At 41.3% G+C, this 25,572-nt stretch overlaps 1 protein-coding gene and 1 long non-coding RNA gene across 2 annotated transcripts in view; one reads left to right on the forward strand and one right to left on the reverse strand.

Annotated features, from left to right (window-relative positions):
• Window positions 1-25,572, forward strand: part of ITGA6 (integrin, alpha 6) — a 78,894-nt gene that overhangs the window by 27,478 nt on the left and 25,844 nt on the right. Inside the window, exons 2-10 of the mRNA XM_011945955.1 lie at window positions 11,069-11,193; window positions 13,033-13,112; window positions 14,667-14,922; window positions 16,576-16,707; window positions 18,378-18,494; window positions 19,618-19,828; window positions 20,494-20,687; window positions 21,397-21,485; window positions 22,189-22,307. Of these exons, the coding sequence (XP_011801345.1) occupies window positions 13,068-13,112; window positions 14,667-14,922; window positions 16,576-16,707; window positions 18,378-18,494; window positions 19,618-19,828; window positions 20,494-20,687; window positions 21,397-21,485; window positions 22,189-22,307 (1,163 nt within the window). The 5' untranslated portion in view covers window positions 11,069-11,193; window positions 13,033-13,067. The remainder of the gene's footprint in view (window positions 1-11,068; window positions 11,194-13,032; window positions 13,113-14,666; window positions 14,923-16,575; window positions 16,708-18,377; window positions 18,495-19,617; window positions 19,829-20,493; window positions 20,688-21,396; window positions 21,486-22,188; window positions 22,308-25,572) is intronic.
• Window positions 9,837-11,549, reverse strand: LOC105514540. The gene is made up of 2 exons (XR_001002196.1): window positions 11,350-11,549; window positions 9,837-10,150 (listed from the first exon to the last, which is right to left on the reverse strand). It is a non-coding gene; the product is annotated as an uncharacterized LOC105514540 (long non-coding RNA).

A 25,572-nucleotide genomic window follows, 5' to 3' on the forward strand; every position in this document is an offset into this window, starting at 1 on the left:
AGACATGAAGGGGTGAGTAGGAGGATGCCTGGAGGAGAGAAGAAACTGTGCAAAGGTCCTGAGCTAGGAGAGTGCTGGTGGTTGGAGGGGTGTGAAAGAAGCCCAGTGCAGTTCAAGGGTAGAGAGTGATGGAGAGGGTTAACCCAGAACATGCCCTTTGGAAATACTTAACCTGAAATACTTTTACCTAAGCCATTGTTAGGATTTGAGTTCTTGGTGTCTGAGCACAAGTGAATGTGAATAAAAGGCTGTTTGGATTTCCTGCTGTGGACAGCAGGATGCTATTCACAAAGAAGTCTATGTCCTGACCCTCCAGACCTGCTGCTACATTAGGTTAAACGGCAAAGGGGAGTTAGGTTGCAGAAGGAATCAAGGTTGCTCATCAACTGATGTTAAAATCAAGAAAGTATCCTGGATTATCCAAATGGGCCCAGGGATTCTTGTAATGTGGAAGAGGGAAACTTGAAGATGCTCGCCTGCTGGCTTTACAGATGAAAGAAGGAACCATGAGTCACAGAAAGTTTTCCTGTTGGGCTCTAGGCTTAGTACCTGAGTGATGAAGTAATCTGTACAACAAACCCCTGTGACATGAGTTTTCCTATATAACCTGCATGTATGTGTACACCCGAACCAAAAAAAAAAAAGGCTGGAAAGGGCAGGGAAACAGAACCTTCAGGAAAGAATGCAGCCCAGTGAGACCTGGGTTGGCCCTTGGCCTTAAGGAACTGTGAGATAATAAGATAAGATGAAGGCTATTATAATAACTGTGTTTTAAGCCACTAAGTTTGCGGCCATTTGTTACAGCAGCAATAGAAAACATTCTGCCTACCCAACTCAAAGTCTCATCGCATAGGTGGGTGTTACCACCAAGTCACTGGGCAGTGACGACCTCTGGTGCTTGCTTTGCTGCTCACGGAGCAGTGGAGAGTGGCTCTTACTAATCACACCTCCAGGTAAATATTGCTCAGTAAATACTTATTGAGGGCCTGCCGCGTGCCAGACCCTGCTCTCCCAGCTTGGGATAACTTCTGGGTGAAAACAGTACGATGTGTGCCCTCACCAAATCTCATTCAGATGCCTCTCAGCCCTGCCCCATGCAGAAGGGCCAGCAAGAGTGTGAATTTCACGTCCAGACACCAATCCTGACTGCGGCTGCTGCTAAACAGTTGTGAATAGCAGTGACTTTTCCCTGAAAAAGAAGTCCCTTCCTTAACTACTTGTAGGAAAACATATACTGAAATAGTGTCCTTCCAGGTGATTTTGAAATGATTCTTTGGGACTGATAAAATGGGACAAACTGAATACAATGTTTGCTGAAGCATAGCTCATTACTGCTGGATAGAACTTGTGAGTACAGAGTTCTCGGATGTCTTTTTAGATCTCCAAGTCAGTCACCAAAATAAGGAAAATAGTTTTTTCATAACTTAAAGTACACACACACACCAACATACATATAGGCTAGAAAGCCTGATATATGAGGTGTTAGTCTGGTAGACTGATTTCTTGTTCAAAGGGAGAAGAGTTTACAGAGGCAGAGGCACAGGTTTTGGATAAACGCACAAACAAGCTTTAACACGGCCTCTGCTTTTTTTTTTTTTTTTTTTTTACCAGGTAGGGAAGGGGGACCCTTAACTAAAGAGAGGAGAGTAAACACTGAGCAGTCAAGGCAGCCTACCAGGTGTGCTGAGGGCAGCCAGGAAGTGGTAGAGGGTGTGGCCATTCCCTGTCAATCACTGGCCCTTAGAGAGCAGGCATTTCCCCCTGTAGCCAGAGGAGGGACAGTACTTCTGTCAGTGGATACCTGCAGGGTCAAGCTTCCAGAAAGGAGGAGGACTCCTACAAGGGCAGTGAGCTTTGACCAGATGAGCTTACCCTCAGGTATCCTGATCATGTGGAGACTGGTCATATGGCTTCCTAGACCAAAATAATTCACCTGTGCCTGTGAAACCATACCAGGGCCAGATGCAGCCAGATGCAGCCACACTGTTGAGATTTGAAGCGTGGTGCTATTGAATTCAAGCTGCTGCATCAGTCAGGTTTCTTTGCCAGCTTTCGATCTGAGGCTAGGGTGACCATATCATTCATCTTCCAAACTAGGACACTTTTAATGAAAGGGAGAGGAATGAACGTTCAGTTTTGAGACAACAGGTATGACCCAGGACTCTCCTGGGGAAACCCGGACATATGACCAGCCTAGCTAAGGCTAGAAGCGTTAACCATTCCATAGGATGGTCTGATGACCCAAAATGGCTCAGTACAACATAGCCTGTGTGTGGGAGGGCCTCAGCACCCCCAGGAAGACAGGGATTGTCCCAGGTGCCCTTGCTAGCATACATACCCATAGCATAGACAGCTCTCTGATGTAGGGGTCTAGAATAGTGTTTTCTTAATAATATAAATACAAAGCAAGATTTTTTACCCCAAAATTATTCCCCTTGTATTTGAACATTACAAAATTGTTCTCTTATGAGAGCTGCCCTTCTGACTACTTTATTTTGGAATGACAGTCATTCCAAACACCTCAGCTTAATCTAAAAGGACCTCAATACATTTTAATTGTGGACGCTGATAGAGGTTAACTTTGGTTTTAAATAAAAATAAATAATTTAAAGAAGGAGGCAGGCTGCTGTGGTGGCTCACACCTATAATCCCAGCACTTTGGGAGGTTGAGGTGGGCAGATCACTTGAGGTCACAAGTTTGAGACCAGCCTGGCCAACATGGTAAAACCCCATTTCTACTAAAAATACAAAAATTAGCCAGGCATGGTGGCAGGTACCTGTAATCCCAGTTACTCAGGAGGCTGAAGCAGGAGAATCAATTGAACCTGGGAGGTTGAGGTTGCAGTGATCTGAGATCGTACCACTGCACTTCAGCCTGGGTGACAGAACAAGATTCTGTTTCCCCCCAAAAAAAAGAGGCAAAGAAATTTAGCTCATTCAGTACTCATTCCTCAGGATTTAACATCGTAATTGCAAGTACTGGATGTTACAAACTTTAAAACATCCTGGAAATGTTCTGGAAACTCGGTTAGGCATTGCTCTCTGATGAAGTAATGTCAAAGAAACAAGAGTTTGATTAAAATTGCTTGATGAAATACAAATAAAATTATTTTTAAATGAATGTTAAGTATGTGTGACTTTAAATGTTTGCATAAATTTAAATGATCAAATGTCAGTTGACTTTCATCTGCATTCATAAAGCTTAAATATACATGTTAGCCAAAAAAAAAAGTTTGGAATGTTTTTACCTGATATATTCACTTATTTAGGCATACACAGTATTTGAGGAGTGGTAGTCATGATAAGAGAGAGATTGTGGTAGCAGCTGGGGAAAGGCATTCCTGTTCAAACTGGGGGAAACTAGGCTGGGTTGAAAATCTAATGCCTGCAAGAAATGATTGTATTTTGACTTGTGGTTCCAGATGACAAACTAGGTATATGGGTTTGCTTCCTGGCTCCTCAAGGCTCCCTAATAGTTAAGAGAATATGAAGAAGCAGAAAGCAGTTGGGATCTGGGCTTATGACCTTAGCAGGGGAAGGAGCTGAGTCTAGAGTTCATCATGTGCCCCTCCCCTACCCCCCAACCAAGAGTGATACAGCAAAGCGGGGACTAGGAGAGAGGAGTGGGTCTGGAGGTAAAGGACCATACTGGGGACCACGGAGACCAGGTGGTTCCTTACCTCTGTCTGGAGTAGGGGCTGCTGGCACTTAACACCCTGGCTGTGGGAAAATACCAAACCCATAGCACTTTTTAGCACTTTTGGGGGACGGGGAGATAGGGGAATGTTGACATGTACATGTTTTACAAAGCTTAAATTGCTTACAATGCACGAAAATAATGAATTCTTTTTTTTTTTTTTTTTTAAAGATAGTCTCTCTGTCACTCAGGCTGGAGTGCAGTAGTGCAATCTCGGCTCCTGAAACCTCCATCTCTGGGGTGCAAGCAATTTTCATGTCTCAGCCTCCCGAATAGCTGGGATTACAGGCGTGAGCCACTGTACCCGGCCAAGAATGAATTCGTTATAGGAGTAGATAAGGCCAAGTCATGACACTAAAAAGAACCCCCAAAACTAGGGCTTCTAGTGTGAATGCTGGGACTCCAAGAATTCAGCTGTCCTCATTCTGGCATTTGAAGAGTGGTTTGCAGTCTGACAGCTAGCTGGCTACCCACACAGCCTAAAGCGAATCCCTGGAGTCAGCAGCCCCACCCAGGACTCCCTTTCAGAATTCCTGCTCAGGGTGAGATCGAGCCAGAAATGGACCTTTTTATACAACATCAAAACAAAAGAGAACAGGGATTATCAGGCATGTGATGAGAGCTAGCAGCATAAAAGGCAGTGGTCGAAGTAAACCAACAGACAAACTACAAGAAACAGATAATCCTGGAACACAAAGAACTGTAGGAAAACTTCTAGGCAAAATACTTAGAATTTTCAGAACATGTTAAACCCACAGAATAAGATTAGGATCTGTTATGTAAAAGGCACAGTGAGAACAAAGAGCTCTTGAAGACTGCAGATGTGATTGCTGAAATTAAAAATTTCAGGATGAATACCAGAAAATACAGTTGAAAAATCTCAGAACCACAGAGAAGGAGGGAAAATGAGAGAAAGGGTAGATTAACCCAGGAAGTTCACCACCTGACTAGTTAAGAGGTTCCAGAAAGAGGACAGAAAACATAAGGAATGAAACGATCCACACACAATAAAAAGTTTCTGGGAAATTCATGTCCTAAGTCTGCGGAGTGAAAGAAGTCACACATAGGCTCACCGTCATGCTATTCAGAATGCCTTGGGTGAAGTAGAGAACGTAAAAGTCACCCTCTGGAGCATGGTGGTTCACGCACTTTGGGAGGCTGAGGTGGGCAGATCCCTTGAGGCCAGGAATCCAAGACCAGCCTGGTCAGCATGGCAAAACCCCATCTCTAATAAAAGTACAAAAATCACCTGAGCGTGATGGCACATGCCTGTAGTCCCAGCTTATTGGGGTGGCTGAGGCAGGAGAAGCACTTGAACCCGGGAGGTGGAGGTTGCAGCGAGCCGAGATCATGCAACTGCACTCCAGCCTGGGCGACAGAGGGAGACTCTGTCTCAAAAAAAAAAAAAAAAAGTTATCCTTTTGAGAATCAGACTAACACCAGAATTTCCACTGGCAAAACTGGATACTAGAATTAATTACAGCAGTGCTATCAAGTTTCTGAAGAAAATGTTTTTCAACCTGGAGTTCTACACCCAAACTATCAATCAAGAGTGAGAGCAGCATAAAGACATTTTTGTATATGCAGTCACTCAGTTTACCTGTCATATGCTGTTAGGACAATATTTAAGAAAATAATTCAAACAAGGGGGAACATCAGATCCCAGATCAAATCCAGTCACCCCAGGATAGCCGTGAAGGGCTGTTCCAGCATGATCCTGTGTAGCAGACCCGGCAGAGAAACAGGTCTACGTTGCAGCAGAAGGGTCCAGGGGCTCTGAGAAGGGAGTGTGAGCCAAGATGAGATCTTGATTTAATGCGGGTATGGCTTGGAAGCTCAGAGAAGATTGAGGCTTGGATAAAGGTGAACGATACAAGAAAAAAGAAAGGCAATGAGAAAAGCCAAGAAAGCAAGAGTCATGGTCCAAATGTGAAGTACATAAAGCAATTGATAGAACGTAAGAATAGCAAGTCTGTTTGATCTTAATGCTAAGAACAGTTTCCTTTGAGGCCAAGGGCTTCTGATACTGCTCCCAGACAGAAAAAGGAAAATCTAAATACAGTTTGGTTCAGCACTGAATAATATCTATTTGGCTATGTAAAAGAATAGATGACTGAATTGTGGTTAAAAGACAAAATGTGAGTGGTAATAAGTCCTGTAAGTGTAAAGGTGTAGCTGGTAAATGGCAAGACATGGAGAAACTAACAGGAAAGTTTGGAAGGAAGAATCCAAGTGCTGATAGCTTTGTCTCAGTAACTAGGGAATCAAGATTTTTGTCAAAAGTTGAAGGGAAAATAGAGGTTTAAATCTTTAAAACTCAGAGTAGCAAATAGAGGAACTAAATCTAGTTATTAAACATAGGATGGGAAGTGGCAAGCAGTTTGTTCTTTCCTTTTCATATTATGGGGCCAACAGTAATTGCCTAAAGCTGATAAATCAATACATATATAATAATCCAGAATTATGGAGAAGTAAATCCAGAATGAAAAGAGGTTTATCCAGAGTGTGGGGCTTAGGATGAGTTTGGAATCTGTTGCTTTCTACCATTAAGTAGTTTATTTTTGATTTCCTATCATTTATACTTTTACTTAAGCAAAAATCCTGAGTTTGAAAATGGGTTAAATGTAGAGGTGACACAATTGCCACAGTATTTCTACTTTCTAACTTTTTAGGTCTTAATTTGGACAAACTAAAAGGCTGTGTTTTAAATTAAGCAATAATAGTGTTCTTGTTCTAATGGTGCAATATTTCATGTTTCCTCTGACCAGCTTGCATAGCTAGGGGCAGAATCTTTAATCCTTGAGGAAATGAATTACTGCCAAAGACAGTGAAGCAAAGCTGCCATTGTCCTTGGAGTTTTAAAAGTGTCCCAGTGTTTAGAACTTTTGAAGTATTTTTGCAAAAGTATACCAGCTCTCTTTGGGGGAGAACTTGAATATATGAAACAGGGGTGTGGCTTACTTGAAGAATTTTGAAATAACCTTGTGTTCATAGCATGGTAGTGAGTCCTGAGTCTTTGTGCCCAGAGCTCTGATTATACTCCAAAGACCTGAATTTATATCATATCCCCAGTTACTGTTATACTTATATCGTTAGATTTTTACATTCCATTTTAGAATTTCAATGTTTATTTCTTATCTTTAAAGATGATATTGTGGTTTTGAGTTTTGCCTTTTAAGTGTGGGTTTCTGATATGTTGAAATCCCAAGGCCGTTTTTATTTCAGTGCAGCTTTAAAATTCAGTGGAGGTCATTGTCCACTGGCCGGTTGTGAAATGATCTTAGTTCACACCCAGATTCTTGCCCTGTGTTTAGTTTTTCTTGCCTTGACTGGATATGTGAATAGACCTCTTAGGCTCTGCTCTGTTAATTTCCACCACTTCCCTACAAAGGCCCTAACTCATATCCCTTGGTCCCTGTCACTCTGAAGGTCGAGTTGTCACATAGCTCTTCCTTCTTACGTACTGGGACGGTCAGTAATGAGTGCTGCTGCTGCCCTGGTCCTAGGAGTTGCTGCAAGCATCCTGGTGGTGCCCAGAGAGTACCTGCTTTTCACACTGAACCATCTGGGTGGCCTGGGTCCAGTTTTTGGCGTTTAAGGGCCTTGGAGGGAAAGGAAAGAAATCTGGAATTTGAGCATAAATTGGATTTTGTGTGGGCTGAGGGTCTTCCTAGGTGTAGACTGTCCCTCCTGGACCTGTACCCACTCTGCTAGCTCAGGAGCCAACCGTGTCCTGAACAGCGTAGACCAGCACCCAGACCCTAAATGACCTAGATTAGGAAGTAGATAGGTTGTTCTCTGCTGTCATTGTTTGGACACAGCTCTATTTACCTTATTTATTGTTCCTGCTCCGCATAGCCTCAGCTAATGGGCTGTATTCTCCTGCCTTTAAGGCTGGTTCCAGGCAGAATTTAAGAGCCTTTGCTTGTTTGCTGAACCAGGGAGTACAGCTTTACCTTGAAGATGAAGGCACCTCCAGTTGCAGAATGCGGTTGGGGTTACTGTGTTCTCTCATCAAGGTGTAGCTTTACCTTACCTTTCGATGATGGGTTCTGCCACCTAATCGCGGTGGGTCGCAGGAGACCGGGTACAACCGGAGCAGGGGCGCCCTCTGCTGCTGGGTGTCCGCTCTTCTTCCCACAGCCGCCCAGGGGATTTGTGAGGGGCGGTGGAACACCCCTGCTTCCTCCATCCCCTGCAGGACCACCACCCCAGGTGGAGGAAGGACAGTGCCAGGACCATGTGCAGGCAAAGCCTGCCCAGAAGCAGTGCAACAGCTAAAGTTATTCTCCATGGGTACGTTTCTCTTGTTGTTTGCAGGTCTCTTCTCGAATCTGTTGTTTTTTTCCCCAAACCACCCTGCTGCCCCCATCCTTCCGTGTGATCTGCTGTCATCTGCAGTAGCCACTGCATGTAAGACACGAAGACCTCTTCTGCAAGAGCTTGGTGTGGGCATTTGTGAAATTTTGTCACCACACCCCCTGTAACCAGCCAACAAATCTGAGTTAAATGCCTGTTCTTTGTCCCACACATATTAGTTACAGAGAGTGGAGAACAAGTAGCAGATAGTGGCTGGGGGAAGCCAACCCACTCTGAGGGACTGGGCATGTGAATGGGACAACATCCACAGCTTTTTTTAAAACACAGGACACCCAAAAGCAGCTGTACGCTGCAGGGCATGGCAGGCTGCAGAAGCCTGGGTCTCAGGGTCTCTGACCCTTCGTCGTTTAGCGCTGCTGACCAGGCTGCCGATCCTTGACCCCTTCTTATCACCCCATCGTGTGCTTCTCCCTTTCCGCTGGCTCCTTCCCTTTCAGCCTTTGCATGTGCTGTGCTCCTTACCTGGCCACCTCCAGCCCCACTGTCATCTCTTAGTGACATCCTCCCTTCCTCTCCAGCGGGTGCTGGTGCCCACAGCACTCTGTTCCGTCCTCTCATTACCTCTAGCTCCCTGTAATTTCATGACGTCATGACCTGTTCACGGATCAGGCTTCCCCAGGCCAGAGATTGAGGAGTGGGGGCAATTCCTTATTCATCCTAGGAGGCTCTTCATCAGTGTTTGTTGAGTGAATACGTGAACGAATGTGGGAATGGGTAAACAGGAAATAAGCCCTGTGTCTGTCTTAGGTAGCTTAGTAGCCACCTTGGGTGTGGGTGAGAAGAGGAAGTGGTTAGAGAAGACACACCGTTAAGACACTGGGACTCCTGTGCTGCGTTTTCTAAGGCTTCTCTTTACTGGTGGTTACCTTTACAGGAAATCTCTTACCCAGCCTTCACCCAACTGCAATAATGTTTTCCTTCCTTTCCTCTACTTATCTCTATTATCTTAACTTTATCAACATACAGAACAGTTTTGATTGTGATGTTTTATTTGTGTAAGTTTTGCCCTTTCAACTAGCTTGTAAACTTGAAATCCTGGGTTTTACTTCCTAAGCAGCTTTGTAAAAAAACGGAGACAACATTGCACCAAGGTAATTTTTGTCATGGCCACCCCACTAGCTGTGAGATCCTGGGGGAGGAGTAATTAAACTCCTCAAGGTCTCTGTTTCTTTATCTGTAAAATTGGAGGACTGGTCTCTCTCAGGGGCTTCCAGTGTGAAAAAGTCCTGGAGTTCTGGGCCTCTGATCCTGGCACCCCACTTATCCCTTCCAGCGCCCACCACATGACTCCACCTCTGACATCTGCCAAGTACAGTAATTGAACACATTCACCTCATAGTCTGGGCCAGTTCACCTCCCAGGTACTTGTTTGTTGGTGTTCCTGGGATCAGGGACATCACTGGAATAGGTGTGGGGCAGACCTGTGGGAACCCTGTGGCCCCAGCCTTGCCTCTGTCCTCTGTCAAGAAGGTTCAGGCACCAAGGACACTGCTCCAGTTCTGTGTGTCAGTTCTGTACCTTGGTGTGTGCTGTTTTGTTCCTTCAAATGTAGGGTGAGTTTGGAGGTGGAGGCTGACTCTGACTGTCCAGGGATCTGGGAGGAAGGACAGTGCTGGGGCTATGTGTTCTCCATGAGCCACCCCTCCTCCTCTGTCCGGGCATCATCTGGCTCCCTTCCCTGCTTTCCTGCTTTCCAGGTACACTTGCCTCCCATGGCACCTGCTGCATGATAATGGTTTAAAAAAAAAGTGTTGAATCCTTTATTGGAATGATCCTTTATTGGAACCCAACAGGCATGAGGGTAATAGAGACTATTTGGTTTGTATTTTCGCTTGTTTTGCTTTTGCGTCTGAGATTTGTGGGTTTCTTGACGGCCAGGAGTGGGTTGTTTTCTGTTGTAAAAGGTTGTTGTTTGTACAGGTTCGTGTTTCCAGTCCTTTTCCTCAGCTCCAGCCTTGTTTCCAAAACTCTCAGCTCTTGGTTTATCTCTGTCCAGTCAGGTGTGTGTTCTTTGTCTTTGTTTTTTGTCCTAGTTGTTCCATGAGTCAGCCAGGCCTCAAAGATTGTGTAAACCTATGGTGAATAAAGGTGTTAGCAAAAGAGACCTAGCAACAAGGTCGTTGGGTCTCTAAAGAGCCATCCAGCTGTGAGATGGTGAAATTTTAAGGACTGGATTTGGATTGGGGGCCTCCTTGCAGGAGATAAAAACACGTGGTTGGGGAGAAGAAGGAGTATTACAGCGCCTAGTACATAAGTGGAGCTACCCCAGTTGTCCCTGAATCCTTTGTGGGAGATTGATAGGACGAGAGACGTAAGAACTGACTTGGAAGAACAAACATCAACTTGTACACCTCAAATATATCTGCTTTTTATTTGTCCATTCTACCCTAATAAAACTGGAGGTAAAAAAAGAATTGGAAAGAGGCCAAGGCTGCAAGTGAATAATTCAGTTGAGTTGTATTTTACTTACTGTTAGGTTCTCCCAATCGGTGTAAAACTGAAAATCTAAGATACAGTCAGAATTACTCTCGAAAACGACCTCAGGAAGGCACAGTGTTAGAAACTGACATACTATTGCTTATTACATTTAGTGTGGCCATTTTTTCCTCCCATTGTCACAAGTATTTGGTTTCTTCTCTTGAGTTTCATATGATATCCCTGGCATCATAGGGGCTTAGAGGTTGTATTCTATGAAGAGGGTGTCTTTTAAACACCAGATCATATCCAGCAAGAAATGCTGATACCATCAGAGACAGGCCTATTTTCCCCGTTTTGGTATCCCCTCTTTGGCTTCCCCTGTGTAGCTGTGTTTGTGCGTTTTACATGAACCAGCCATAGGAGTCTACATTTGTTCTCACTCACTGCCTAAGCTGTTGAAGAATTGTGGATTGCTAGACAAAGAATAATCCCATTATCTCCTAGTTCGGACTGATTTAAATGTTAAATGTATATTAAATTCACATCTCCAAATTGTTTCTGTTTCATCAACAGGTTGCTTGTGGGGGCCCCACGGGCAGAAGCACTTCCACTGCAGAGAGCCAACAGAACTGGAGGGCTGTACAGCTGTGACATCACCGCCCGGGGGCCATGCACACGGATCGAATTTGATAACGATGGTGCGTTCCTTTCCCTCACTCAGCCTTCACTACGGCAGCTTGCCTGTACTTTTTCCCTGAGGGAGGAGAGTAGGGACAAACATTTATTCTTGTAGAGAGGACCTCTTTTAATTGCATCAGCCTTGACTGTTTTTTATTTGCCCTGAAAATACTTACTTTACTTTCTAAATCATACTGGGATGCTGCGTGTTTTGCTGTTCCTTCTAACCATGGTTACTAAACCAATATGGTGTAGGGATGTTGCCACCTAGTGATGTGTTGAGATTCTGCAGGAGGTCATGGAAAAACTGATTTCATAGCAATGAAGAGAATGAATGAGCATATCTTGTATTCATCAGCCAAAAGTTCTCACATGCTGTTAAAATATTTGGGAGAAAGACAGTTTTAAATATCAGACCCCTTTGGAATGAGAGCTGGCTAACAGAGATAAAGTTTTCCCTACTGTCTCATATAGAGACATATAGAGTTTTGTTAAGGACTCTGGATAGGTAGAAGATACCATGAGGTAGGCATATTGACATCCAGTGTACCTGGCTTCTTGTAGGTGGAGCAGAGCAATTAGTATACTTGAGAAGCTCTAACCAAACCTCATTTGATATGCTCGGTCTAAGTAGATTTGCAGATTCGTGTTTATGTTCTTCTCTTGCTTCTTCATCTTTTAGAAATAACATTTGTTGGCCAGGCACAGTGGCTCACACCTGTAATCCTAGCATTTTGGGAGGCCGAGTTGGGTGGATCATTTGAGGTCAGGAGTTCAAGACTAACCTGGCCAACATGGTGAAACCCCGTCTATACTAAAAATACAAAAATTAGCTGGATGTGGTGGTACACGCCTGTAGTCCCAGCTACTTAGGAGGCTGAGGCGTGAGAATTGCTTGAACCTGGGAGGCAGAGGCTGCAGTGAGCCAGAATCGTGCCACTGCACTCCAGCCTGGGTGACAGAGCAAAATACATCTCAAAAAAAGAAGAAAAAGAAAAGAAATAACGTGTTCATTTATTAGAAAATAATATGTGTTAATTTTAAGAAACTGGTAAAATACACCTATCAAGAATAAAAAAAAACAAAACCCACTGACAATCTCAGTATATAGACTTATTTTTTTAACATTTTGGCATTTTTCCTTCTGGCTAAAGTTCTTTAGTTTCATATTTTTGTAATGATTCAAGATTAAAACTTATATCTGTATTGCTGCTCATCCAGGAGTGCAAAAATTTGGATATAGGTCACACAGTGGGTTTAAATTGATACTGAAATGAGCACATGGTGGTGGTTGTGGTCCCCCTCTCTCTGACTAACAATAACTCGCCTGTTTGGCATTGATACATTGTCAGCTACAAGATCCTAAAGTAAATCTGAGTCTTTTTCTCCCATCTCCAGTAAAGAACATTTAATGCTGTTACATAAAAAAATTGGGGAGTATATAGAGAAGTACCCATTTTTTTTTTTAGTTTGGATGGTAGCTGGAGTTTTGAAGACTAGATTTTACATTGTTGCCTTAAGAGATGTATTTTGGAGGGCTCCCTTAGTCTTACACTTTCACTTACCGTCTGCATTCAGGACCCTGGGTATCAAGAGAGGGCAAAGGGTATTGTTGGACAAAATAGGTGACTATATAGAGTTAAGTATTTTATGTTTCAAATTTTTGAAAGATTCTTACCAAGAACCACTTTTCTGTTTCCTTGAGATGACAAGTAATTTTTCTGGATTGAGTAACTGAATTTATTGAGTAGCTAGACTCAGAGTCAAGGCCATTTGGAAACAGTTGCTTGTATTTTTGTTCAGTGATTGTTTCTAGCATGTGCAGTCACTTGGAAGGCTAACTGTGCTCCTTTCTACAGCTGACCCCACGTCAGAAAGCAAGGAAGATCAGTGGATGGGGGTCACCGTCCAGAGCCAAGGTCCAGGGGGCAAGGTCGTGGTAAGTGTAGGGACACATGTTCATCCTATACTGTTGGACTGCTTGTTACATGCCAGCACCAGGCTTACAGCAGGGGACAAAGCAAGGAGCATACATTCTAGCGAACTTACTGCTTTAAAGCAGGAATGGATGTCAAGAAGAAATCAGGCTGGGTGTGGTGGCTAACGCCTGTAATCCCAACACTTTGTGAGGCTGAGGCGGGTAGATCACCTGAGGTCAGGGGTTTGAGACCAGCCTGACCAATATGATGAAACCCCATCTCTAATAAAAGTACAAAAATTAGTCAGGCATAGTGACATGCACCTGTAATCCCAGCTACTTGGGAGACTGAGACAGGAGAATTGCTTGAACCTGGGAGACGGAGGTTGCAAGAGTGAAACTCTGTCTCAAAAAAAAAAAAGTAGTAGCAGTAATCAAAGCCTTATTTCTCCTGTGATTCCTGATATACTTTGAAGCAATCACACAACCTACTTTTCTTTAGAACTTTCAGATTTGAATAACTTATTAAAGAACCTTTACTATATATTCCTAAAACTCTAGATGGTATTAAAAACAAAACAAAACTAGACATCATTTCTATCCTTGGAATTTTATAGCTTTATAGATAGTAAAAATATGGGCATGGTCTTGGAAAGTAATAACCAGATAGTTTTACACTCCTGTTATTTATTCTGAGTGTTTTCAAATAGAAGGGATAGCAAAGGAAAGAGGGTTTGTTAGGTGGATTGGGCTAGATGGTCATGGCAATGCCTTCCTGGTTGGAATATGATAATCTTTTTGTCTCCTTCAAAATCTGGTTGCTGTAATGAAATTTATACAGAATTTTGAGAAAAAAAATTTAGTGAACATTGAGTTTTGTTATTTAAGGAATGACACTTGGGGGAAATTGAGTCGATATTATATTTTTAGCCTGTGTTTGCATAGAGGGTAGCCATTCATACCCTGTAGAAATGATAGAGATTATTTCTGTCTCTTCTGGCCTTGTAATTCTCTCTGCCTTGTAAAAGTAGGCATATTTTGGGAAATAATCTCAGAGTTCAGGGTGTAAGTTAGGACTGATTTCAAGGAAATAGTGTGGGGAAAAGGAAATGTCTTTGTTTTAGCTGTATTTGTTTGATCCCTATGAAAACAGGTCCATGATTTCTCTCCTCTAGAACATAATTACCCACTTTCACACTGATGTTCTCAAGGTTAATACAGCCACTAAAAGCCAATTTGAATTAAGAAAATGAAATAAGGTGTTTCCCTTTGTTTATGTGACAGGTAAATTTACAAATGAATTGCCTATGGATACAGATTGTCATTTAATACCTGGATTGGAGCATTATTCTCAGTGAGAATAAGACACATTCTAGTTTCTGTATGCCTTGATAATGGTCATCTTAGTGCCACTTCGGGGAATATTTGCTGGTCTGAGATCCAGTCCCAAGATGAGGACATGCTTAATCATCCTCTTTAGAATTAACCTCTGTATTGACCATTTTATCCATATGTAATTTTTTAAAAACAAGGTTTATAGACAAGAATGGGCTACTTTCTTCCATCTGCTTGCAGACATGTGCTCACCGATATGAAAAAAGGCAGCATGTTAATACGAAGCAGGAATCCCGAGACATCTTTGGGCGGTGTTATGTCCTGAGCCAGAATCTCAGGATTGAAGACGATATGGATGGGGGAGATTGGAGCTTTTGTGATGGGCGATTGAGAGGCCATGAGAAATTTGGCTCTTGCCAGCAAGGTGTAGCAGCTACTTTTACTAAAGACTTTCATTACATTGTATTTGGAGCCCCGGGTACTTATAACTGGAAAGGTATGAGCTTTGTATTTATAGAAATAGAGATGAGAATGTCTCCCTAATTTCTGTAATACGATTTTTGTACCATGATTTAGTACATTTTGAGCTAAAATGTGTTAGAAGACATTTGTATATTATAAAAGTTGGGTAGGCTATTAAAAATGTCTAAACAATATGATTTTTAAAAGCTAATAATAGTGGAATGTATGTTTTAGTGTTGACGTTCTTTTCTCCTCTACCAGTACTTTAATTCAGGTAGTTAACTTTTTTTAGTAGGAATATAATAATTAACATTAGTCATTTTTGCTGTTTTATATTTGTGTGGCTCACGAAGCTAGAAGTATTAATTTTAAGTTAGTGATCTGAAAACTTAGGAGGATTAAATAATGGTATATACAAATAACAGTGTATTAACATGGACATTAATAACTGTATTAATATGGACATTTCTCTCTGTATATGTTATTTTCCAAGGCCATGCTTTGCTAATAATTCAGTAAAGTTAGAAGGGCAGATTACAGACAACTTGGGGAATTTTGAGGCATAATTTCAGATATGTGAGGAAAAGTTGTTTGATTATTGTGATGTGAGTAAATGGAGATGTGGAGAGGTAAAGAGGAAAATGGCCCACATTTTTTGACTATGTGGACCTGGTCAGTTCTTGCTAAGCAGTTTAACTTCTCTGAAGAAATTAAGCAGGCATAGAAAATGCTGTATCATACAAGACAATTAACCTGTCATCCGTGATGAAGAGAACTGCATCTGATTTGAAAATAAGCCATTTTTGAGAAATTTATTAATATAAGTCACATAACACTTTCACTCATCAGGGAGAACTTAGGAAAATGTTCCCTTTTCCATTCAAAAATTTGTTTTAATTCTGGTTCTAAATGAATTTTGAACACCTTTCTCGGTGTGCAATCTTCAAGGGCAATTTCCCTTTGCCCCCCACCTCACCCCAACAGAATCTTCATGTACAGTATTTCCCAGGTTATTTTGACCTAATTGAAATAACATGTTGAATTTAGTTTTATTTTAGCCTGAATAAATGCCATATACAGTAAAACAAAACAACAAAAACATCCACCAATTATGTATATTTTAATTCATGGAAAATACGGTTTACCTGCTTTATAAACCCTGACCTAAAATGTTGCCATTTAAAGTCATATAGTGATTTGGGCTTACTATATGAAATCTTATGTTTTAAATTACTAATTTTAAGAACATTTAGAAGATGAAATCTTGGTTAAAGTGATTGAAGAAAAGATCAATATGTCTCACTTTTACACTGCTGAAAAAGGACAACTTGAGGTGGGATTACAGAGCATGTAAAATATATATATCAGGTTCATGTCATTTAAAAATTTGTTTTCTGTAGGTTTTGTTAACTAAGCAAACCTTCCATTTTTCATCTAGTTTCATGGCATTATAAAGATAGTTCATGAAAATGCATGGGGCATTTTTTAATGACTCAAATTTCTTTCTCATAAACATTTACACAAACATACTTAACAACCATAAAGTCATCTCTGTCCTTCCTTTTTTTTCCTTCAAATTTTTTTCCCTGTAACTAGTGATAGCATGGGGGATGTTTATTAGGAACCATTTATTTTCTTTTGTTTCATCTTCATTTTTTTTGTTGTTTTTACCATTTCATTCCTTTAGGGATTGTTCGTGTAGAGCAAAAGAATAACACTTTTTTTGACATGAACATCTATGAAGATGGGCCTTATGAAGTTGGTGGAGAGACTGAGCATGATGAAAGTCTCGTTCCTGTTCCTGCTAACAGTTACTTAGGTAGGAGCAGGCACAGATGGCTGCCTTTGCCCACCTTCTAAGATACTTTGTGTGAAACTCCCTCGCAGGGCCTACTGCCCCCAGACTTCTAGGCTGAGAAGAGGCCAGGTGGGGCCGGGACCTGTGGCCACTTTTGCTGCAACTTGATAAGCTTGGTGATCTAGAGGCGTTATTAACCTGACCGATGCCTGGGATCCTTTCCTTCTGACCGGGGCTCCCTCAAAGCGGGGAAGAAACCTGTTATCACCTAAAATCGTCCGTCCTCCTTCCTGCTCGGAAGTCTGTCTCTTGAGCTAATGGCGGCCTCCATACCCTGAAACAGGCTGTTCATGCAGCCATGAAAATGTTCATGGGTGTTCACAGTAAGCTGAGCTCTTTGTTCAGTGCCTCTTTCCAGAGATACTCTTAAGAACTGCATTTAATAAAGTTACTCTTAAGTGGCAAGTCAAGACCTCCAGGTCCTCCCTCTGTGACTGTGGTTCTCCGAGGATTGGCCCTGCTTCTGGATTGGGACCCCCATGTCACAGGGCCCCGCAGATGGATAAAAGCTTCCCAGTGGAGGTTGAGCAGGACTGCTAAAGCGGCTTTCAGGACACCCAGACTGTGTCTAAGGGCCAGTTCCTTAACTCCTAAGGCTTGTTTGCATGACTAATGGGTGTCCTAAGTTATTCATGTGCATTATGGTAATTACACAAAGGCTTTTAAAAGCTTTAATTCTTGGTATGAGTTGACATAAAGAATAATTACTGTGGATTTCTTGGAAAAAATGTAAAAAACTTCTAAATAGTAACCTGTTTTAAAAAAAAAAATGGAGAAAAGTACCCAGATGTTAGGATATTACTAGAACAATGGAAAGTAAAAAAGGAAAAAACAGGTATAGATATATGAATAATTTCAAACAATGTGCTAGTAAACACGCATTAAGAAGTTGTTCAGGCCAGGCCTGGTGGCTCACGCCTGTAATCCCAACACTTTGGGAGGCCGAGGTGGGCAGATTACTTGAGGCCAGGAGTTCAAGACCAGCCTGGCCAATTCAGCAAAACCCCTTCTCTACTAAAAATACAAAAATATTAGCCAGGCATGGTGGTGCACATCTGTAGTCCCAGCTACTCAGGAGGCTGAGGTGGGAGAATCACTTGAACCTGCAAGGTTGAAGTTGCAGTAAGCTGTGATTGCACCATAGCCCTCCAGTCTGGGCAACAGAGCAGGACCCTGCCTCAGAATGTTTTATTTAGGGATTACTTATGACGAAAATACTTAATTGTAATTACACTGGCCAAGAAACCAATACTTTGGTCTTTAAGATGGATGGCTGTGGATTTTATAAATGTACTTGCTGTCAGAACATACGAAAATATGAAGCATTTTTTCTGAAATACATTTGCCACTTTTAGAATGGACTTCCTCAAAAGTGAATGCCTGAGAAAGAAATCAAATTCATATTGTTACATTTGGCTTGTCCGTGCTGTGTGTGAATCTGTCACTTCAAAAGATCGGAGGGTTTGGGGGAATAAAAAGATCTGCTTGAAGTTTTGGAAGCTGGCAACGAGAGCAGCTTGCCGGATGCAGTGGTGGCCTCCTTATCCAGCGAGAACAGCAGTGGCTGTCCTGCCTCTTACCAAGCATAATTACTTTTTCTTCAATTTCTTCCATCCTATGCATGCGTACAGGCCTGCTGTTTTTGACCAGCGTTTCCTATACAGATCCTGATCAGTTTGTTTATAAAACACGGCCTCCCCGGGAGCAGCCTGACACATTCCCTGATGTGATGATGAATAGCTACCTAGGTTTGTGACCTCTGCGATGACAAATAAATTGTCTTGGTTGTGGTCATTAACATTTTTTTTTGATCCATACAGAGCATAAATCTTTTTATGTCCTATTTTGTTTCCATTGAAGCACACACAAAAAGCATGCCATGGTTGGGGCTCTGTGGCCAGATGGCTGGATTCCATATTGCCCTGTCTAATCTGGTGGCTCATGTTTTTCAATTCACTTCACAATTTGAGAACTGTAACGGTAGTGGTGAAGTTTTTCATAAGTAAAACCCAATAAAGAGGGTGAGCTTATATTATTCTGCATCTGCCTCACCTTTCTATATAAACATTTACTTAATTTGAACGGTTTTGATATGGGCACTTCTATTTGCTTTTCACCAGATCTCTTATTTGTAACCTGACATCCTACCTGATGCTTTATAATGGGGGTGTCCTAATGTTTTCTGCCCTCTGAACAAGTATATAACTGATACCAATGACAACTTCCTCACCTCTGTTGTTTATACTAGGTTCTCAAATACCATGTATCATCAGTCATTGTTTTGTCTGCGTGTTTGTGTCTGAGAACTAAGTTGGTCCAAAACAATGAAATGCTATCTATGGTGGTGATAGCGTTTATTTTTGTCTGATTACCAAAGAGATTGATGCCTCTTACTAAGCTTAATTACTTTTTCTTCAATTTTATTTTATTCCTGTAAAAATACTGGCCATTAAATTATAGCAGAACCCTATAATATGCAGTCAATTATGCTTCAAGTCAGGTTGTATTCTCTGTGTAAATGATGTAACATAACCAAATTATTCCTAGACAATTCAGTATCTAGCTTGATCTCCTTTTACCATAGTTCCAATATTAAAATCAGGTGCAAATTGATTCTTAAGATGTATGAATACTTCAAAATTCAAGTTATACATAGGTGCTTTTCATTGAAAGTCTTACTATCCATACAAAGCAGTAAATTTGCTAGCCCCAGGACTTTTGTCCTTGTGTCAAATCTGAACTCGGTCACTCATATTACAAATGTGATAGCTGGTGGGAAGCCAGAGGAAGAGGTAATGATGGAGTTACCCATGTCATAGGCCTAAAATATATGGATTGATGTGAGGGGCTGTATATATTTTGTTTTTCTAGGTTTTTCTTTGGACTCAGGGAAAGGTATTGTTTCTAAAGATGAGATCACTTTTGTATCTGGTGCTCCCAGAGCCAATCACAGTGGAGCTGTGGTTTTGCTAAGGAGAGATATGAAGTCTGCACATCTCCTCCCTGAGCACATATTTGATGGAGAAGGTCTGGCCTCTTCATTTGGCTATGATGTGGCGGTGGTGGACCTCAACAAGGATGGGTGAGAATACCTCAGGCTATTTTATGATGCAAATCATTGCTGCTTTGACTAGCTTCTGTAGGCCTTGAGAAGAGCCGTCCTTTCAGGTTGATTGATGTAAAGAATATTTTTACTGCCACATTTTCACCAACCCATCTTTATCATTTGTATGATGGCAGGAGACAGACATTCATCTCCTTCCCCAGGGTATAGGATTATATTTTTGATTTTCAGTTTTTACTTACATGTTGGGATTATGGGTCCATGAGAATTAAAATTTGAAAAAAATTAACTCAGAAAACACTTGCATGATTCTGTTCTGTGGCTTCATATGGGGCTGATGGAGCATCAGCTCCTGTTGAAAGTAGGAATTGGTGATAAAGTCAAAAACAGATCCATGGCTGTTGGTGCCAGTTGGGGTGGGGTAGAATGGTGAGGTCTTAATGGGGGGTCCTGCTGCACTACGGTTCTAACTTGAGTAACTTGCTTTGAGTTCTTACCCTTAGTATTTTTCTTGGGGCATTTTTTACAGGCTACCTTGGTTTGTAAAAAATGTTATAATTGAGTCATAAATTCTGGAGTTGAGGGCCTTTCTATTATATCTCTTTGTAACCTTAGTACCTAGACTGGTGTTGCTGGTATGTTAGCTGTTGGTTCACGGCTCTTTCCCCTCATTATGTTTTTAGGTGGCAAGATATAGTTATTGGAGCCCCACAGTATTTTGATAGAGATGGAGAAGTTGGAGGTGCAGTGTATGTCTACATGAACCAGCAAGGCAGATGGAATAATGTGAAGCCAATTCGTCTTAATGGAACCAAAGATTCTATGTTTGGCATTGCAGTAAAAAATATTGGAGATATTAATCAAGATGGCTACCCAGGTAGATAATAGATTATGAAATGGCTGTGATTTATAGATAATTTGATTGTTTAAATAATAGCACTGCTGGGCACAGTGGCTCATGCCTGTAATCCCAGCACTTTGGGAGGCTGAGGTGGGTGGATCACCTGAGGTCAGGAGTTTGAGACCAGCGTGACCAACATGGGGAAACTAAAAATACAAATTAGCTGGGTGTGGTGGCACATGCCTGTAATACCAGCTACTCCCAGCTTTGGGAAGCTGAGGCAGGAGAATCGCTTGAACCTGGGAGACAGAGGTTGCGGTGAGCCAAGATTGCTCCATTGCACTCCAACCTGGGCAACAGGAGCGAAACTCCCTCAAAAAAAAAAAAAAAAAAGCCAGGTGAATAAATAATAGTGCTTATGTCATCTTACTTTAAACCATTGTACTGGAGTGTTTCTATTGGGAGGCCGAGGCGGGCGGATCACGAGGTCAGGAGATCGAGACCATCCTGGCTAACACAGTGAAACCCCGTCTCTACTAAAAAAATACAAAAAAACTAGCCGGGCGAGGTGGTGGGCGCCTGTAGTCCCAGCTACTCGGGAGGCTGAGGCAGGAGAATGGCGTAAACCCGGGAGGCGGAGCTTGCAGTGAGCTGAGATCCGGCCACTGCACTCCAGCCTGGGCGACAGAGCGAGACTCCGTCTCAAAAAAAAAAAAAAAAAGTTAAAATGTCATGTTGTCAACAGATATTGCAGTTGGAGCTCCGTATGATGACACGGGAAAGGTTTTTATCTATCATGGATCTGCAAATGGAATAAATACCAAACCTACACAGGTAACCACATAACCTGGATTTCTACAGCTACAGTCTCAACTTTTTGCCCTGTAATAAAATATTTAGGTTTAAGTGACTTTTCACACAAATTTTATTTACAAATCCACAATAGTAATAGATTTTTAAAAAATGTATTACTAGAAGATACCTTCAGAAAATATAAATTCAATGACTTGCTTGTTCTAATTGTAAAATTTCTTAGATAAGTTAGGAATCAAAGTAATCCAAAGCAAAAGAATGTTATTCTACCCTGACAGCGTAAAGAGAGGAGATGTGATATATTCTCTTTAGTAGCGTAGTAAATAGAGATGAAACTGGGCAAACAAAATAGATTACTGTAACTACATGGAGAATGTAGATACCAAAAATTAAACATTTCTTTTGAGAAAAATAAGACTTGCAGGGAGGGTAGGGAAATTTGGTTTGAAATGGCCTGATTGACTTAATACAGTAAACAAGCTCATCAGAAATGGGCTCTTTTATGCTTTTAGAGACTGTGTAAATCAGATGACTTTTATGAAATTAAATGTATGAAGTGTTAGATCATGTAGATATTTATGACTCGTATATAATTTCATATAATTTACTTATAAGTGAACTCTCAAATTCCAGTTCAAAAGAAACTTGTGTGTCTTTTTCAAAGCATAGTTAAGAAGCTCATGTTGCAAGCATAATGTCCATTTGGATGCCCTCTGTATTCCAGGTTCTCAAGGGTAAATCACCTTATTTTGGATATTCAATTGCTGGAAACATGGACCTTGATCGAAATTCCTACCCTGATGTTGCTGTTGGTTCCCTCTCAGATTCAGTAACTATTTTCAGGTCTGTTATCTATGATTTTAGTGTTAAGCATGTTCTATAATCAGGTTACACTAAAATGTTGACCTTTTGGGTTGAAATTTATCATACTTACACTTCAAAGGTTTATATGAATTGCGAAACTATTTCTTTGTCTTTTGAAGGTAGTAAACAATGTAATAAAAACCTATTTTCTAAAATCTTTTAAAGTATTTGAGGAAAACATAGATCCAATTTTGATGGGAAAAAAACACATATAAAATGTGACAGTACAAAGAACATACAGAAGGAAACCCCTTTTAATTCACCATGCATTATTAAACTCCAAGATCTTGACTTCTATTCTTTTATTTTCTATGATTGTACCATGTATATTTAACAAAATTAAGGTCATAATTGTGCATAATTTTGTAACCTGCTTTTGTCTCTTTAGGATACATAGTGGACTTTTTCTGTGTCACTGAGTACTTTTCCAAAATGAAGTTAACAACTGTCTATGAGGCATCTTCTGACTGGTTCAGAGCTTATTTAACCAACTGCTGGGCTCTCACTGGATGGTTACGTTGCTTCACAATTTTTTTTTGCCCCCATGATATAAAAAGCTGTGGAAAACATTCTTACTTTTGTTTATATCCTTGATTATTTCCTTATTATAAATTCCTGGATGTGAAGTTGATATATGTGCTTCAAGACTTTTGATTCGGTTTCACCAAGATGACCTGAAAGGGTGTGACATTTCCCATCAGTGGTGTTTGAGTCTCCCTTTAACCAGCGCTTTCATCACTGCTGGAAATCACCATTAAAAATTGGAGGGTTTTTTTTTGTTTGTTTTTTAATTTTCAAAAAGTAGCAGGTTCTTATTATTATTATTTTTAAGTTAATAGGCCAGGCGCGGTGGCTCATGCCTGTATTCCCAGCACTTTGGGAGGCTGAGGGCGGATCCACGAGGTCAGGAGATTGAGACCATCCTGGCTAACACGGTGAAACCCCGTCTCTACTAAAAACACAAAAAATTGGGCACGGTGGCGGGCGCCTGTAGTCCCAGCTACTCGGGAGGCTGAGGCAGGAGAATGGCGTGAACCTGGGAGGCGGAGCTTGCAGTGAGCTGAGATCGCACCACTGCACTCCAACCTAGATAACAGAGCGAGACTCCGTCTCAACAACAACAACAAAAGTTAATAATATAGAATTATAGAAAGTACAGTACATTATTCCCATCTTCCACAAAACTTTTGAGTATCTCTCTACTTTCAGGGTATCATCAAAAGGCTACACTGTAACTTCTGCTGTCTAATCTGGTTTTTATTTAATCTTGGGGTATCTCTTCCTTGTCAATACAATAGATGACCTAACTTTAGTCAGTTAAATGTTTGCCTGTGTCTATGTGTGATTGATATTTTAATATCCTTACTTTCCTGTCCTCATAAGTAGGCTGACTGTCAACCCTGTACACTTGTCCCTCTTTACTTGCAGATAGTATGAAAGTGAAATTCCACAACCCTTTGATAAGAACAGGACTAACCTCCCCTTATTTTACAAATGAGGAAACTGAGGCCCAGGACTTGCTTGAGCTTTTAAGTCTGGAGCCTGAGAGACAGAATGTAGCACCTAAATCTTCCCAACTTGAATCCTGGGCATTTTTTCTACTAAATCGTACTAACACTTCAGGGTAGTTAGTAAATAAACACGAATTTTAAACATGAGGCAGCCAAGCCAATAAGACTTATTTTCTGTGTTAAAAGACATAGTTTTCATAATTCATGTATACTGTGCCCTCAGAATTGTGTGTTGTATGTTTAAAAAACAGAAATTAAAATATGTCCTAGGCAGAAATGTCTGTTAAAATATTTTCTTTTGAAATTTATGCCACCCTAAAGCATTAATACTATGACATGTAAAATAGTGTATCTGTGGCAACTGATTTTAAAATACTTGTGAATTTTTGCCTTTTAAATATGCTTTCAAACCTTAAGAATGTATCTAGTTAGTATCTTAGCACGTAGCAGCTGTCTAAATGTAAAATAAAAACAGAGTGGTAAACAATAAAGGAAAATAGAAAAACAGGAATTGGGGGCAGTATTTGATCCTTTATTGGCCCTCACCTTCACCATGAATGGACTTGTGCTCTCTCTAGCCTACCAACAGATTGAATCCAGAAGTTTGAGCTAGTTGTTTGGGATTTGGAATGCATTTTCTTACAGACACACTGTTCTCCAGAATGGCTGGGTTTACCACAAGCCCACCAGAGTCAGCCTAACTGAATCCACGTGGTAGTGAAACCCCAGGCCCATTCTGAGTTCTGGTGGCGAGCAATGGAGGTGGGCCTCCCCACCCACTAGTACCCCTCAACCCACTGCATACCTGCGTTTCTTGTGCCTGTGGCAGCAGCTGGGCCATAGACCCCTGGAGACCCCTGTGGCTGCTGGGAGCAGGGCAGCCAAAACATACGAAAAGGTGTTTTCAGACGGTGAACCATAGTAGGGCGTGGAATTGGATCCCAGCTTCTCAAGTGTTTGCAGGGCTGCACGCAGAGGTGGGAAGAGGTTTAAAAGTTCAAGTTTTTGCTTGCAGAGATATCATGTGGGTAGAAAAGTTGTCAATCCTGGCAATAGGAAGGCAAAGTGAAGGTTGTGGGTGGGAGACTCCGAGGGAGGCTGAAGAGAAGGGCAAGTGTTTGTACGATGGAGACGCCCAAGTTCAGGACTGCCTGTATTAATTCACATTTTGTAGACACGCTGATCATGAGCATCTCAGGTATTAGGTGTATATTGGTGTAATTCTTCCAGAGGATATGTTGGCAAGACTACTCATAATTAAAAATGCACATATTCTTTGACTCTGAAATTCTGCTGCTGGGAATTTATCCCACAGATAAACTCAAGTGTGTGCATAGATGATGTTTGTGAAAGCAGAAAGCTCAACAACATGAATGTCTACCAATTAGGTACTGGTTAAATAAAGGATGTTACACTGATACGGTGTAACGCCATCAGGTGTGAAAAACAATGAACTAGATCTATGTGTATATATAGGACAAGACCTCTGAAATGAATGAGAAAAAGCCACATACAGAACAATGGCAATTAAGTTCCCATTTAGTTGAAATTATACATATATTTTAGTATTTAATTTTAGATAATTTTAACAGAAACAGACTGACATATGTCTGGAAGAACACACAAGGCTACTTGGGTGTTTGGGTGGGAATGGAGACAAAGTATTTAAAACTCTGAAACTCCTACATGTTGCACATGTACTCATAAGTGTGTATGTTTTTAAACAAATATTG

The sequence above is a fragment of the Colobus angolensis genome, unplaced genomic scaffold, assembly GCF_000951035.1.
Source record: "Colobus angolensis palliatus isolate OR3802 unplaced genomic scaffold, Cang.pa_1.0 Scaffold247, whole genome shotgun sequence".
In the NCBI taxonomy this organism is placed as follows: Eukaryota; Metazoa; Chordata; class Mammalia; order Primates; family Cercopithecidae; genus Colobus; species Colobus angolensis.